At 45.4% G+C, this 16624-nt stretch overlaps 1 protein-coding gene across 1 annotated transcript in view; it reads left to right on the top strand.

The window, feature by feature from the left end:
• Positions 1 to 16624, top strand: part of LOC142578721 (rho guanine nucleotide exchange factor 17-like) — a 247716-nt gene that overhangs the window by 166801 nt on the left and 64291 nt on the right. Inside the window, exon 4 of the mRNA XM_075688231.1 lies at positions 16017 to 16094. Coding sequence (XP_075544346.1) covers positions 16017 to 16094 — 78 coding nt within the window. The remainder of the gene's footprint in view (positions 1 to 16016; positions 16095 to 16624) is intronic.

Below are 16624 nucleotides of genomic sequence, written 5' to 3'. Positions count from 1 at the left end.
CCTAATTTATCTCCCGTTTTATTTAATATAACTTTAAGCTCCATCCCTTTGCTCCAGGACATTCGCGTATACGTCGATGCCGATGACATCGCTTTTTTTTTGCATCGAATGATGTTCTACATTTACTTTATTAACCGTTGCGAAATTACTTAAGCGCTCTTGAAACTTCGATAGAGAGCATACATATGTCTTCGAACGTCACTAAAAGCGCACTTCCTTTCTCTTTCCTTTAGATGGTCCCCTTCACATTTCACTAATGTATTGCCAAGAGTTCATTCCCCATGTGGATTCTCTTAAATATCTGGGATCACGTATGATGGGACACTAGACTGGAAAAGACACACTGAAAAAGTCGCGTCTAAGGCAACTCGTGCCGTGGGATGGTTGCGTAAGATCAGTAACCGATGATATAGGTTGGGAAGACGTACATTAATTATGATATATAGAATGTATGTCTGACCTATCGTGAAATTTGGGTGTTTCTTGTTTTCTGGCAGCCCAGCTTATAAAATGCAGCCTCTGGCTTTATTAGAAAGGGAAGCTTAGCGATTGTGCCTTGGATTTTCTAAGTTTGTTGCAAACACCGTTCTCTATATGGAAGCACGAATACCATGTTCAAAAAGTAGCTTCAGGATCCTCACAGTCCAATCACACCTAGAAATTTACGATTCTCCTCAAAGAAAATCAATGTGTGTTTTCATTAATGAACCTAGTTCATTTTTTTAAATCATTGGCCGCGACTACGCACACCTCAGATTCTATTTTTACACGCACAGCTAAAACCATTTAATCTACAAATTTAACCTATCTAACGAACAGGTCAATCCAGGATAAGTCTTCAGATAGCATTTGACGATATTTTCTCCTCAAATGCTAAACTAATGCAATAGTAATGTTTAAGTGACCAATTACTAGATTATCTTTCTCACCTGGAAACAAGCAATATAACAGCTTAAAACGACGGAAAGCTGAGCTAGTTGGTAAGGATTCATGATGCAAAAAAGAGGTGAGGCGTGTAGACAGGACACAAGAGTAGAGAAGTGGACAACACGAACGCCGTTCGTGTTGTCCGCTTCTCTACTCTTGTGTCCTGTCTGCACGCCTCACCTCTTTTTTGCATTATCAATATAACAGCCATTGATGCTTCACTGTCTGACGAGAAGGCTTCTCTCTCTCTCTCTCTCTCTCTCTCTCTCTCAGGGAAGGCTTCTTCTCTCTATTGGTCCTTTTTTATACACCTTTCAGATTACACGCCTACTTTCATAGCGGAATTATTGGCTATTGTTCTAGCGCTGCGCAAACTTCCCGCTAATCAATCGTCAGCTGTCGTAGTTACAGATTGTATGTCGATATATGTGTCACTTTTCACGGCAGCGAATACAGCTCTTAAGTATGTTTCAACATTTAGTCCCTACAACTTTACAAAAAAATAATTTGCTGTTAGTTTCTGGCCACCGCGGTTTATACTTAAATGAAATGGCAGATGTATTACCCGGAACGTCCTTAAATAGACCTTTCATTCCTGTTTTACCCGATAGATCTTACATCACTGCATCGAGATACAGAAAATTTTGTTTGCAAAATGATGTAAGTAAATTATCGCTGATACCATCTCCAGACTTTCAGCGTCTCGGCTTTTGCTGGAATAAACAGTGGCGTCCTTGTCGACAATTAGAAGTTAGACACACCATGAGTACGCTGTCGCATCCCGCAATTGAATTTTTATTTACTTAGAGCTTGTCTGACCATGTTCCCTTTATGCCACAATTGTAAGGAAATTGAATCAATAGACCACTACTTATTATCATGTAGACGATAGTCACTCCAGAGAAAGGTATAACTCGAAGCTCCACTCTGCAAAATTGCATTAGAGTTAAGTATACAAGTATTACTACAATTTGTGGCCTCGACACTAGGCTATAATCACAGAAACGTTTGTTCCGCAGTATTTGATTATTTAGCTGAAACAAAACGATTGCCTTCCTAATTATTGTATCTTTATTCTAGACATCAAATCTGCATTCATTTATCCTAAATTGGTTTATCTAAGTTCCTTATTAACATTAATTTCTCCTTGATTGTACCCTCTTTTAACATTCACCTTTAAGTCTGACTGCTCGTTCGCATACTAGTCTAGTTATAGCATCATCTCCTTTTTAGTATTTCTTTTACTTCGCGTTTATTATCTTCAAATAGGAATTTCCGTTAGCTACCTCCTGCCGCCCGATTCTTGGCCTATCACCCTTTGTGGGTGCGAGCCATGAGAGGATCATCATCAGCATCATCATCATCATCATCATCATCATCATCATCATCATCATCATCCCTTAAGGCTGAGGCTACCAGTCCTCAGCGAAGTGAAGCGAACAGTGCGCACATTCATTGAAACCACCCACGCAACACGCAGAACAGCATACGTTTCAATCTCCGGCTGAGCGGATGCAACGTAAAGTCGAAGAGAGAGAGAGAGAGGAAAACATCTTTATTAATAATATTTGAATGGCGAGAGCAGTGTGGGAGGAACCCACAGTCCAGGGTCCCTAAGATGATTCCGGCGATGTTTCGAGCCCGTTGTGTCACCGCTCGGAGGACCTCGGGAGGTCCGTCGCGGAGGGCATCGTCCCACAGCTCTTTGTTGCGTAGGGGGTGAAGGAGAGTTGGCCAGGGAGGAAACAGGTTTGCAGTGCACTCAATCGTGACGTGGAAGATTGTGGGCGAGCTGCCACAGCCAGGGCAACGATCTGCATAACAGTGTGGGTAGAATTTATTGAGAGAGACATGATTTGGAAAAGTTGCGGTTTGTAACTGGTGTAATGCCACTGCTTCCTCCCGCGAGAAGGACGGCGGTGGTGCGGTGTGGGTGCGACGAATGCGTGTATAATGACGGGTTTCCTTTGTAGCAATTGCTACGAACGGGTGGATGTCTGATTTTCCCTTTATTCATTACTTCTCTCTACCTTGCGGGTTTCCGCAGAACTACTACGTCAATGACGGAGTATGTCTTTGTAACGGAGCAAGGGATCCCCCAACTCTGAACTATTCGCCTCACCACGCCGAGTCGCCCGGAGGGAAATTTCTCGGGCAACCGCATGTGCGCGTTCGTTACCCGACAGCGAGGTATGACCAGGGGTCCAGAGTAAGTGGATGCAGGGAGGTGTGGTTGGTGTATTTTGCGGAACTGTTTGAGAATTTGGTGCGCCGCTTTCGGGATGCCATGTCCTGATAGGAACGCCCGGCATGCCTGTTGCGAGTCCGTCATTATATACACTTCCTCAGGAACATGGACGGCGTATCGAATTGCAAGAGTAACACCGAGAATTTCTCCGTAAGCGGCATTTGTTCCGCGCATTGCAGCAGAGTCTCTCAGGGATTCGGTGCCATCCAAAACTACCGAGGTATAGCCCTCTTGAGTGCGTGATGTGTCCGTGTATAAAGTATGTGTTTCCGGGATGTTTGCAAGCATGCAGCCAATGTATCGTACACGGGCTTTGCGCCGCCCTTTGTCATGCTCGGGGTGCATATTACGTGGCAATTGATAAATACTTAGTGCTTGGCGTATCGCTGACCACAAGATCGTTGGACGGGTTTCAGACTCAAGGGGTGGGACACAGTATCCTAGCCGTGTGAGAAGATGGCGGCCAGTAGGAGTGAGTAGGAGGCGCTGGCGATGGCTGACCCAATGTGCCTCTAGCAGCTCGCCTAGTGTGTTATGTGTCCCTAAGTAAAGGAGACGGCGTGTGGAAGTATAATTCGGGCGGCCATGGGCCAGCTTCGTCGCTTTGCGAATCATTGCGTCTATGCGAAGTTGTTGCGCTTGGGTCAACCACTGAAATGGGAGGTGGTATGTGAGGCGGCTGATCACGCATGCCTCCACCAAGCGTAGCAGGTCCTCTTCTCGAAGGCCCGAGCGCCTGTTGGAGACCCTCCGGATCATGGCCAGAATTTGCTCAATCTGTCTGGATAGAAGGGAAACAGTGTAGTTTGACCTGCCATCCGCTTGGACGTGTAGGCCGAGGATATGAGCTCGATTAACCTGTGGTATCGGTGTGCCATCCACGTGCACAGTGATAGGGGGAGTAGAGGAACGGCTCCGGGGGCGAATGATTATGAGCTCCGACTTTTCCGGAGCACATCTTAAGCCGCATTTTCGCGCGTACTCGGAAACTGTATCGACTGCTTGCTGTAGTCGGTCCTCGATGGCTCCGTCGGAACCCCGTGTCGACCAGATAGTAATGTCGTCCGCATAAATAGCGTTGGCGACATCAGGGATCTGGTCGAGTAGCCGGGGGAGCCCTGCGAGCGCGATATTGAATAGAGTAGGGGACAGAACTGAGCCCTGGGGTGTCCCACGTCCTACAAGGCGAATCGTACCCGATCGATTGCGGTCCCATTCCTACGGTGGCTGTGCGATCTTGAAGAAATGCGCGGATATAGTTGTACATACGAATTCCACAGTGTGAATGTGCAACATTGCGAAGGATGAGGTCATGTTCAAAATTATCGAATGCCCCTTTTAGGTCTAAGGCGATGAGTGCTCTCGTTTAGGCGGACGACGGAGGTCCTATGACTTCCTCCCGCAATTGTAAAAGCACATCTTTGGCAGAAAGATGAGCCCGATATCCGAATTGTGAGTTAGAAAAGAATGATCTTTCTTCGAGGAAGGTCTGCAGACGCCGCAAGGGTACATGCTCCATGAGCTTACCGATGCAGGATGTTAGGGAGATGGGTCGTAAGTTTTCAACCTTAACAGGCTGGCCCGGTTTGGGGATCATTGTGATGTCGGCGTATCGCCATGCTTGGGGAAGCATGCCCTTGCGCCAGCAATCATTGAAGATATGGGTGACGTGGTTAATATCCGCGAAGAGAAACGTCATCGGTGCGAGTCTCACCCCGCTATATGAGTGAGCGAAGCCGCAGCTGAGCGTTGAAAACGAGCCGAAGAAGCCGAGCTGCGAAAGCAGCAGCGCGGCAATCTCAGACAGCGCATCACCAAGTGCGCAGCACGGCTTTCGCCTTTACGTGTTACAGGAGTGCAACGTGCTGCCGAACTTTTATTTTTTCGAAAGGCTGATTAACAAAAATTACGAAGTTTAGGTCACTAAAAAACGTACTTTGACAAAGGTGTCATGTTTCTCTTAGTGATTTTCGAGAAGAAAGGGGATTTACCGAGGGGCCCGATTTTTATTAATCATATCATGAGAAGCCAACAAACAAAGACACCAAGGACAGAATAAGGGCAGTTACTTCTACTTACTAATTGAATGAAAGAAATGATAAATTAATGGCAATGAAAGTGGATGAAAAAACAACTTGCCGTAGGTGGGGAACGATTCCACGTGTTCGCATTACGCGTGCGATGCTCTTAGTAATTTTGTAATTTAGTCATTAGTAATTTACTGGTAAATTATTAAAACTTAGTAATTTAGTTATTCTGAGCAATATTGTGTGATCTGCATATTCACCCGCGTTTTTAGACTTACTTTACTGGTATTTTTTTCTTTCTTTCTTTCTTTCTTTCTTTCTTTCTTTCTTTCTTTCTTTCTTTCTTTCTTTTGTGATAAATTTCGGCATGTTTTGCGAAAACGCGACATTCACTGTTTTCTTTATTTCTTGTTCATCGAACCCCACCACGCGGTGGTGACAGAATTCATTATTTTTCTCGAAAGACGCCGTCAGCGATATTGACAACGCGTTATTTCGTAAACGGAGCCCTTGACGCGCAGAATACGCGCATCTAAGCCTCTTTCTGCATTCGTATGAAACGCCGGCACATGCGACGATCGCGAACGTCTGTTCACAGATGTGTCAAGTAAACCGCGCTCTTATATAAAAACGGCGAGTCGGAAGAGTTGCCATGTGGCGATATTGAAAAATGTGCGGACGACAGTGACCGAAGAGAGTGGGAGAGAGATGGAGAAAATAAAATTGGATACTTGTTTGCGCTTACGGAGTCAACTGCGGGCCATAGTCACGCGCGTAAGATATTGATACTGTATAAAACTTTACGTAACTGCAAGACAGATTCCCGCAGTCAGGTCAACGTGTTTTGCTGTTTTTGTTCGATTTACTATTGTGTCAGTTGGCTTCGAATAGGCTTGCAGAAGATATGGCGAGGTATTTCCGTACTTGTTCAGCATTGTACGGAACTAAAGAGAGAATATATATATATATATATATATATATATATATATATATATATATATATATATATATATATAGCCAACCATTCTTGAAATCCCGTTTGCCTCCTCACGCGTTAACGTTTGATTAATTTCTGTGTTATTGCATTGTTTGCTTGACTATTAGTAGCGTCTCATGCACAGGAAGAAACAAACCGGAAAGAGATGAGAGGAAGAAAGCAGTGATAGATGGACTCAAGCGCTGCACATGTGTTATTTCATCCTGTCTCTCGTCATTTGTGCGCACTGCATTTCATATATGACTGAAATCAAGCCTCGTCATGACGAAACGGATGTAACGAAGTGGGTGAAATTCCTATTGAAATCCCCATAAATATTCACACACTCTTAAGCAAATGTACACCCTTTGGGGTGTGTATCTGCCACACAACAATAATCTTCATCTGCCTTGCTTGCGCTTCCTTTCTTGAAAACGCCGCGCCCGCTACTTTCCTGTCGGCGATGCTATGTCATGCTCATAACGCGCATGCCGTTCGTTACTGGGAAGTACCGGGCTCGCAGCGTAAAAGAAAAGAAATGCGGGCAAGACAGATGACGATTATTGTTGTGTGGCAAAAGGGTGTAATTTTACTTAAGAGTGTAGTGCAGTACATGAAATGGGGGGGGGGGGGGAATAAACGAAACAGTATGTATAACGAAGTCATTCTGCCTCTCCCGTCACCTTTCATTTAACGAGCTTTTACAGTACGTCTTATTAAGCTGAGGAGAACGTTCTTGTCAAAAAACAAAGAAACGAAGAAAGAAAGTGCAGTAGGGCGCGGCACAACTTTTGAAAGTTGCATGGGTCGTGTGATGAAGAAAGTGTTCTTTAAAATTTTTTTTGCAGAATTGCGTCCTGGTAATGGAGGTTGACGCGCCAAATCAACATTTATTTTTCACAATAATAATGAAGTTCTTGTTTTCCTTTTCCTTCGCCTCCGCCATAACTATGCATTTTCGCTATTGAATTGACATGAGATGTTTTGTTATATGTTGGTGGTCCTTACTGTCAAGTTCGCTAGCGGAAGGTGAACTCTTTTCATGTTGCTTTCACAGCAAACCCTGTTAGCCCCCTCCTTGTTTGGATGGGTGTGATTTCCATTGAACAACAACAACAGCGATGGCGATGACGGCGATCGAAAGAGCTTGATCAGGAAGAAATGCTACCTTCCGATAAGTCATGGTTCACCATGAGATAATGACTGAGAAAAACTGAAAAGAAAAAAAAGTGTTTTCATAGATTGGTTTAGTACCTTAACAGCCTGCGCGATCGTGGTTTCTCCCGTTCAGCGCTTGTCTGCCACTTCACCTCTAAACCTACCTCACTGATACCGGAGATTGCCCGAGTAGTCTTATTTGAGACTTTTGTAACGCTCCCCCTGAACGTATTTAACCTAAATGAACGCCTCCAAATATTATGTTATTCATCTGACCTTGCTTCTACATGGAAGGCGTGCGATCTTGCACAGATGCGCTCAACGCGCTGCTGGATGTTATTATTTTTGAGGTTATCGATTTCATCCCACCGTCACGTCATCAAGAAACGTTGTTTTACTTTTCTTCTCCTGTTTGGTTTATTCGTGGCCGTTACTAAATACACTTGCGTGCATGCGACAGAAAAACGATCGATAATATAGCACGCGCGGGAACGCGAGCTCTAACGCGCATAGAGAGAGAGAGAGAGAGAGAGAGAGAGAGAGAGAGAGAGAGAGAGAGAGAGAGCATAGGATTAACCAAGTAAACGCGCAGATGAAGTTCGAACATAACGAATCGGGGTGCCCTTGCGAGCAAGGGCGGACATTTTGGGGGGAGGGGGAGGGGTTGTTCGGCTGGAGGATAATCCGGCAGCTTCGCGGAAACACGATCAGCCTTTTTCTCGCGAAAATAAATTACTGGAAGTGCGACAGAACTCGGCGACTTCCTTGGGGACTCGAAACGTGATGAGACCATCAAAAGGGAAAAGTTGATCCCTTAAATGCGACGATATTGGGTGACTGCGCCAGCCGGAACGGCTATGCACGGAGAAAATGAGAGGTGTGCGAAAACGGGAGTGGTACGTCACTGTGTTCGTGCAACTGGTACTAGGACGAGTGTTTAGCATAGTGTAGATCCACGTGTTCACATCGCCGACATGCTATCTGCGGTGCTTCGTAGATAGCGATGCGCGCAGAGGAAGTCATTGAAGAGTCCGCGGCACGAACTAGTGTGGACTTTAGGTAGTGCTTAAGGATGAACTAACTTCGTTTTCAGACAAAGTGGGCGTGGCTCTGGAGAGCCGAGAAACATATTAGGAACCCGCTTCCTTATCATTATTCGACGCTTTCAGTGGTAAAAACATAAATTAAATTATGGGGTTTTACGTGCCAAAACCACTTTCTGATTATGAGGCACGCCGTAGTGGAGTACTCCGGAAATTTCGACAACCTGGTGTTCTTTAACGTGCACCTAAATCTATGTACACTGGTGTTTTCGCATTTCGACCCCATCGAAATACGGCCGCCGTGGCCGGGATTCGATCCCGCGACCTCGCGCTCAGCAGCCCAAACTTTTAAGTGGTAATACTTGACAATTCGGTAGCAAATCTTCTTTAAACATGCCTTTAGGTATTTTTTAGTGAAGCTTACGCCCAGGATTCTTGTAATGCTTATTGCTTCATTTTTGTGACTGCCACTGAAAATGACGGCACCGCTGACGCATCTTCGTGACTTTGCGACACGCTGTTCAGTTTGCCTATGTCGCGCATGTGTGGTTGCCGAGTCATGCGAAACGCCGTCTAATATTCAACAACTAATCGCAATGCATGCAAGAACATTACGGCAGGTGCGGACGTAGTGTGCATAAGAAAGCGTCAAGAGGTAGGGAATTAATGAATTCATTTATTTTGTTCGGAAAAGGGAGGTCTGAAGGAGGTTGGAGGGGGAGGAGGGAGATACGAAGGAGAGGTAGACACTCACTAAATCGCGTGAGCCAGGCCGCTAGCGACGCCGAAGTGGGCTAACGTTACTAGGTGATCGGGGTTTTATATACCACACAGTTTTAGTTTAGCGTTTGCAGCCAAAAGTAAATGCGTTACGTACTTAAAGAAATAGCGTTGTCATCACTGCGCATGCTCTGAACGTTATTGGGATTTTGTTGTTTACGGGCACTATGATAACGTACGTTATTTGACGAGTTTGACGTTCGTAATGTTTACGGACGCAATGAAATAGCGTTGTCGAACGTGGCGGCACCCATGGCTCCTGCTTCAGCGTGAATTCTCGTGATGGCTACGATCTCACTCGCGTTCATCATCAGTAACTATTGAAATGAGCTTTCACTTTGTCCAAGCTCACCTTAAACGTTAGTTTATGAGCGCATAGCGCGTCCAATTTCTGAGGTCGTTCGGCGATTCCGGCCCCCGTAGGCCCAATGAGACGCGTCCACATAGCAACAACAAGGTGGTTGCTGATGGATTGACTTGCTTCGGACACTTTTGGCACGAGGCACCAGGCGGCGCCCTGTTTCATAACGTATTCCTTACGTTTGCGTTCCCGTACGATAAACTAAAGTCTTGAAAACACGCGCACCGTAATGTCCCGCAAAGGCGCTTACGTTTAACGTACGTAAGTCGTTCTGTAAGGCTTCAATATGGCGATGTAGAAAAATATTGTTGTCGTCTCGATAATGATTGAAAGTGGGACAGTGTAAAATGAGACGCTGTAAGTTGGCTTCGCGTACGGAATTGCAGAATGTGCGTAATCGGGGGGCAGAGGTGTCAATGCCTTTCTTCCGGTCACCCAACGTCTGCCATTTGAGAATTATGTCAGGGACAGTGGCTGTGCTGGCAAATACTTTGCTTATGAATATTTCCTGGCATCGACTAAGAGTGAAGACCTTAAAAATGTGAGGAGGAGTGACGTGTTCGATCTCTTCCTGTGAATGTACTTGAGGAAGCGGCGTACTCGTGCCTTTTCTAAGTGAAAGTTCGGCGGTAATGCCGCATAAAGGCGGTCACCGAGATCGGGAGACCTGCGTAGGAGAAGTTGGAGATAGTTAGGTTTGCGGATGCGGTGTCGGGAGAGAGAGGTGGGTGTGTGCATTAGAGGCTTAAAATCCCTAGCTGCTATGCATTAGTGTGCTATAGAGTCGGCTGGCGATACGGGCTTTTTCACAACCCATCAGCTCTGCGCCAATGCTGCCTTCCAGTGCATTCGATAACTTTATACTCGCTTCTGACTGTCCTTGATTTATCTTTGACGCTTTCGATGTGTCAGATATTCGCCTTTTTATTTCCGACAACCTTCAGAGCGGCCATATGTGCTCTCTCCATCTTGCACGTCTTCGATCCGCCATGTTTTCCACTCACTGTTCCGCCACTAGACTCTGTGATCATCATCATCATCTGAGCGCAGCTTGCGGTGCGCGTACAGCATGCCGCTTCACGAATTTATAGACCTTCTTAGTGCGTGCAAGTATTCAACGTCCCGATTCCGGAGATGCCTGTGAAACGCAAGAACTCGCAGAAGCGGGCTTCTCCGCATAAAGTGTATTAATGCAGTGAAACCACACTTAACGAGCGCTCTCTTTGATTTTTTTCTCCCTTCTTTCTTTCTTCTTTTCTTTTAAGCTATGCACGCATGTAGGAACGTATTTTGGGGTTTGTTTCAAAGAGCCAGTTGTAGGCGCCTGTAGTATTTTACTGCTCCTGCTGCCTCTGCCCTCTGCCTGGCTGTGCAGGCAACTGTTCTATGAGCTTTCAGTTGTTAGCGCAAACACATGTCAAATTCTGTATTCGTGTCTCCAAAATTACCTTGAACATAAACGTGTCGCCTTCTCTTACAGCTCGCAAAACGTGACGATTGAAGCTGCAGCCCTTTTATTTGTCTGCCCTTCCGCCTTCTATATAATCTAGCGGGGAGACGCACATGATTGACTGTTGTCCTGGCCTTCCTTGACATTGACACATTGATACCGTGATTTCGACACCGCCAACACTGACAGCGTGATTTGCTGTAGTTATTCTGTAATGGTGACGGTTACTCCTTTTCGCACAGCAGAAATAACTAATATATATATATATATATATATATATATATATATATATATATATATATATATATATATATATATATATATATATATATATATATATATATATAATATTCTCTAATTTGTGCCTGCCGTTTATCCAGCAGCCACCTGGCGCTGGCGTCTGTATCGCGCAGCTTCCAAATTGGGTCACTCGTTAGCTGTTCCTCTCCTCCGCCTCATCTCCACTTCTCTGCTCAACATTTGCCCCGCGGAATTGTCGTCGCGCTCGAACAATGGAGCACTTTAGCCGTTACCTTGGTGCGTAGTCGTCGTTTTGTTTCTTTTTTCTTTTCTTTTCTTGGCGACTTGATTTGAATGTTTTTAGAAGTGTATAGCCAGGGTGTCTATCGACCGGGAAAACCAGGAAAACCGGGAATTCTCAGGAATTTTGAACAGTCTGAAGATACTCAAGGAAAACTCCGGGAATTTGTGCTTCTGCTAAAGAAAATTAGCTGTAATTTTATCGAAAGGGAACGAAAGCCGTGGTAATGCTGGCTCGTGCAACAGAGAATAATCGTAACGAATCGTCTTTGACGCCGTGTGGACGGCTGGAGGAGATGCCATTTTAAGTCAACGACCGACTTTCCGGACGCCCGATAATTCGGACGGCTTCGCGGCACCACCACGTACCGTATAGAGTCAATATATGAAGGCCTGTGAAATTTCGGACGCTAGAACCGTTCGCCCTCAGATTCTTGCCGTTCGGTGCCGTATATTTAATTGAAAGGATTTGCTGCTGTCAGCAATGGCACCGATTCCGCCTTTAATTCTCGCGATTGGCTTCGAACGGAATGCACGGCGCGTTGCACACTGCCGGTTCCCAAAAGTCAGCTTCGCCTCAACACAGAAATGTTACGCCATAAAGCATACGCGAAAGTGCTGCGGTGAAGCATTGCAAACGTGGGAAGGGACAATTGTCACGGGGCACAGTATGTCTTCCTTAATTATACACGCGTGCACCCGCCATCTCCTGTCACATTACGAGGAGCACTGATATGCCTAATGACTGTACTGGCAGTCTTTCAGAGCTTTTTCGGATGTGTCTGTGGCGATTTGTGTCCTTAAGGTCAGTAAAAGACCTGCATTCATTTTTTTTTGTCGTCCTCCCTTTTTCGAACTGCCCGATTTTTCGAACGTTCTCGCAGCCCATAGGGAGTCCGAAAACTCGAACGTTGGCTGTACAACTGATGAAGAGGATGCTTAAAGTGATCCGTGGAGCAAATGCGTGGCGGAAGGACGACGATAACAGAAAAGACCTACGCATTGAGGAATGGACAAGAAAGGAAGCGTGCCGCTGGTCCTTTGAAGGAGCTTGAGCTCAAAAAACAAAGTGCCAGATAACGCCGAAAGGCAGGTGCCCCCCATTGAAACCAAAGTAAACTCTTTACATCAGTGAGACGCAACACTGAAGCGTTGTGCGGGGGCTGAGAGTATGTCAGGACAGTAGAGGTTGACTTACCAGCTGTTGAGAGAGAATCTCACTTGTGACAAAATTCGGGCCTCACACCAATGAGCTTATTATCATTTGATAGAAATGGCTCATATTCGAAAGTATTTGCTTCGGTATGCATCTCCTTCTTATTGGTATTTGAGAATGTTCAACTCGATTTGCAATGGGTTTTGCCATATTCTTTTCGAAGATAATTTATTCGATGTGCATTTTACTAACCCCTCCCTTCTGCTTTCTTATTGAATAAAATAAATATTATTCCTTATTAAAAATTTAAACTGGATGCATATTTGATAGAAATAGCTCATATTCGAAAGTATTTGCTTCGGTATGCATCTCCTTCTTATTGCTATTTGAGAATGTTCAACTCGATTTGCAATGGGTTTTACCATATTCTTTTCGAAGATAATTTATTCGCTGTGCATTTTACTAACCCCTCCGTTCTGTTTTTTTTCTGAATACAATAAATATTACTGCTTATTATTTAAACTGGATTAAGTCGCTTGTTTTATTTTTTAACATCCTTACTAGAGAGCGATAGCATCGGGCAACATGGTGTCAGCCCGTCTTGACATAAAACAAAGCTCTGTTTCACTCAGGGAATTTTGCAGAGGCATTCAGGAAAAACTTGAAAAACTCGGGGAATTTGGAAATGTCAACTTGGCAGACACCCTGGTAGCAGGGCAGCACCTACAGAACCGGGAGAGTACCAAAACACTGTATTGTTGAGCTGGTTGACCTTTTCCTTTTTTTTTTCTTTCGAAATTCACAGCTATCGTTTCTTATACGCGCGGAAGGCGAGCACGTGTCATCATGTTTTTGACATCTTATGTTTCACGTTGCCAGAATGTTGTAAGAGCGCTTTGAACGAACAGAAGGGGAACCGAGTGGCCCGATCTTTGTTTGTCACAACCGGAGAGTTTGTCACTATAGTACCTAGAGGGAAATGTGGCGTTGCTGCACTGTTTGATGCATAGGAATGCCGGTATGTGGTGACTTCGAATTGGCGTCGTTCTCGGAGAGTCAGGATACCTTGAAGACGCGCCTGGCTAGCATTGTTCCGTCTGTCACAATGATTCATTTCCTACAAAAACAGCACGTAAATAGCAGTTTTAGATTTATTATTACACAAAAAAAGAACTGTTTTGCATAATTATGAGGACTTGTAATTGGACGTACAGTTATATGGCAAGTAAAAAGTATAAGCGGGCCGCTAAAGTTTTAGGACAGGCGAAAAGATTCGCGCTCGCTTCAGAACACTTTGTCGTCTGTTTATGCTTTTATTTGCTTGATTATGCATTGTATGGGTGTAAACTTGATTGAAAAATATTAGGTGGGTGAATGAAAACCTTTTATGAAAATGTTATTTTAAGAACGCATTATCTGTGCAGCCATATCCACGTTTTAGACGAAGCCTACTACAACACCAGCCAACACAAGTCTCGCACACCCGTATGCCGTCATTCCCATGACGGCACAACGCTCGTTAGAAAACTCCCGTAGACGGTGGTGCCAGATTTCCCTCCAGGTACATAGTGAGGAACTATATGGTTACAACCATATGAAGCCAACAGATAATGAGGGAATGAAAGTATAGGGCAAGTAATTTTTTATTTTAATAGGAATGTAGAAAGCATAAGGTAAAGGGAAACTGAATGTCGGCGAAAAAAACAACTTGCCGTCGGGGGGAGCCGAACCCCCATCCTCCGCACCGTGCCCTCTACTGCCATCGTTTGTGCCATAAACTGTGACGCATACGCGTCTCTGTCGCTGCGGAGCGCTGTTGGCGGTGTTCCACGCGGCGGCGCGTAATCGTGCTTGGGTTCTGCACTCTCTCGTTTCGCTCTCTTCGCCGCTTGTCGTTCAGGCTTCTGTCGTTAGGCGGCAACCACATGTGACGCATTTTCAGGCGTATTTTCTGCGTGGACGCGTTAGTTTCGCGTTGCGCACGAACGGCGCGTATGAGCTGCCAAAACGTGTTTCGTGTGGTTGCCGGCTAAAGTGATTAACCTTGACGTGCTGAGGCGCAAAATACGCGCAAAGACACCGGGGCAACACCACGCCACAAATTATGTGCTTGAAATATGTCCCGTGTATTGTTGCCGTTTTGAATGACTACCATGGGCTAATAGCAGCCATTTGGGCTCTGCAGAAGGCATGAGGCAAAATAATTATTTTACGTTTGCATTTGTGTAGCGACTTAATTTTATACGCTGCTGTTTTGGTCTGTAGTAGCTTTGGAAAAGTGCTGGGTGCATGTTTATTGAATAAATTAAAATAAAATATTGAACAGTGCAGCTGAAGTCGTCAAAGATGTCAAGGATTCCGAACAAACATACTTTTATGTGAGATTACAGGTCAAGTGTTGCGTGCAGGGGAGTGCAACCTTTTCGTGTCGTATGATCCGATAAGGAGTCCGCCTTATGCTGCTTGCGCTTTGGTTGTTTATGCGTTGTGGACAACAGCACAGTGGAACTTTGTGTATGCACGTTTTCGAGTCCGTTCGTCATGATACAGTCCCTAATGACAGACATGAGAAACTATAAACTTTAAAGATTCGGCGAGAAAAGAAAAAGGAAGAAAGGAGCGGACGTGGGAGACGAGAGAAACAGTACGGGTCTGTCCTGGTTTGTATGCGAATCTCTTGCGCCACGGGCTTGATTCAACGCATCGTGACGTTCTCGCCTTTCATTCTGCGCAGTCTCATGTGTCCACTCTTCGCGCCGAATCCTTCAAGATGAACTCATGTAAACTAGGCCAAGAGTATAAGACCTACGCAAGGATGAACTAAAATGATGCGCACACTTCTTTATGTCTCTTTTCCTCTTTTTCTTTTCTTTTTTCACGCTGCATTCTATGACGGAGCCTTCAAGCGGCTTTGGCCAGACTCTACCAGCCGTTCCACATTTCTGTGAAAGTTATTTAGAGGACGCAGCGTGCGACCGAATTAGGAGAGAGTGAGAGAAACATTCTCGTTGAACTCAAATTCCGGGTTTTCGAAGCCTTACACGACAAAGCACGATGACGCCTTCAACGAAGTTGACCTCTGTTTTCCAAGGTCGTAGTACGGAACCCCGTTCGAGTCCTCGCTGCGATTTACAGCGGCATGGCTGTGCACGTCCAGCTTGGCTAGCCTTCAACAAGGCATTTGCCTCTTGCCGAAAGTGGGGAGGGCTTGTCAGTGTTTTAGTAGCGTTTGCGTTTTCGCTACGTGCCTAAAAGTATATGTACCTTACGTCGGCTAGCATCACGCGAAGATCTCGTGCCACGGGTTTGATCGAGCATGTCGTGACGTTGTCGCCTTTCTTTCTGTGCAGGACACACGAACTCATGTCGTCGGGGAGCTCTACGACACGGAGAAGTCTTACGTGGAGAGCCTCCAGATTCTGGTCAATGTAAGTATCGTCACCTTCCCATAAGAATGTCAGCCTGCCTAACGTGACATCTGCACATAATGCGCGACGCGTGGTTGATGGTGTCACTTCCTTCATCGTCAGATCAACGTGTACGCTATGAGTGATTCAAACATGGTTTGTGCATGATAGCAGAAAAGTACATGGCCTGCATTCTCTGGCCTTCTGTGAGTTGGCGGTATCGCCCTAGTGATCGGCTGTCTACTTGGTCACGGATGTGTTGGGCCGTGTCACCTTCATCATCAGCAGTTGTTCCTTTTTTCCAACGGTTGTCTCTTCTCCTTCATTAGAAGATAGCGTTATCTGTTGTATGGATAAGTAGAGAGAGAGAGAGAGAGAGAGAGAGATAGCAAAGACGGGAAAGGCAGGGAGTTCAACCAGATGAGCGTCCGGTTTGCTACCCTACACTGGGGAAGGGAAAAGGGGAACAGAAAGAGGAAAGCGGGATAGAGGGAACACTGTGTGTGCACGCAGCAAAGCGCCTGGAAATCAGTCAAGTTCAAGCAAGTGCT

The sequence above is a fragment of the Dermacentor variabilis genome, chromosome 4 (assembly GCF_050947875.1).
Source record: "Dermacentor variabilis isolate Ectoservices chromosome 4, ASM5094787v1, whole genome shotgun sequence".
NCBI lineage: Eukaryota > Metazoa > Arthropoda > Arachnida > Ixodida > Ixodidae > Dermacentor > Dermacentor variabilis.
This window is presented reverse-complemented; position numbering and strand designations above follow the sequence as displayed.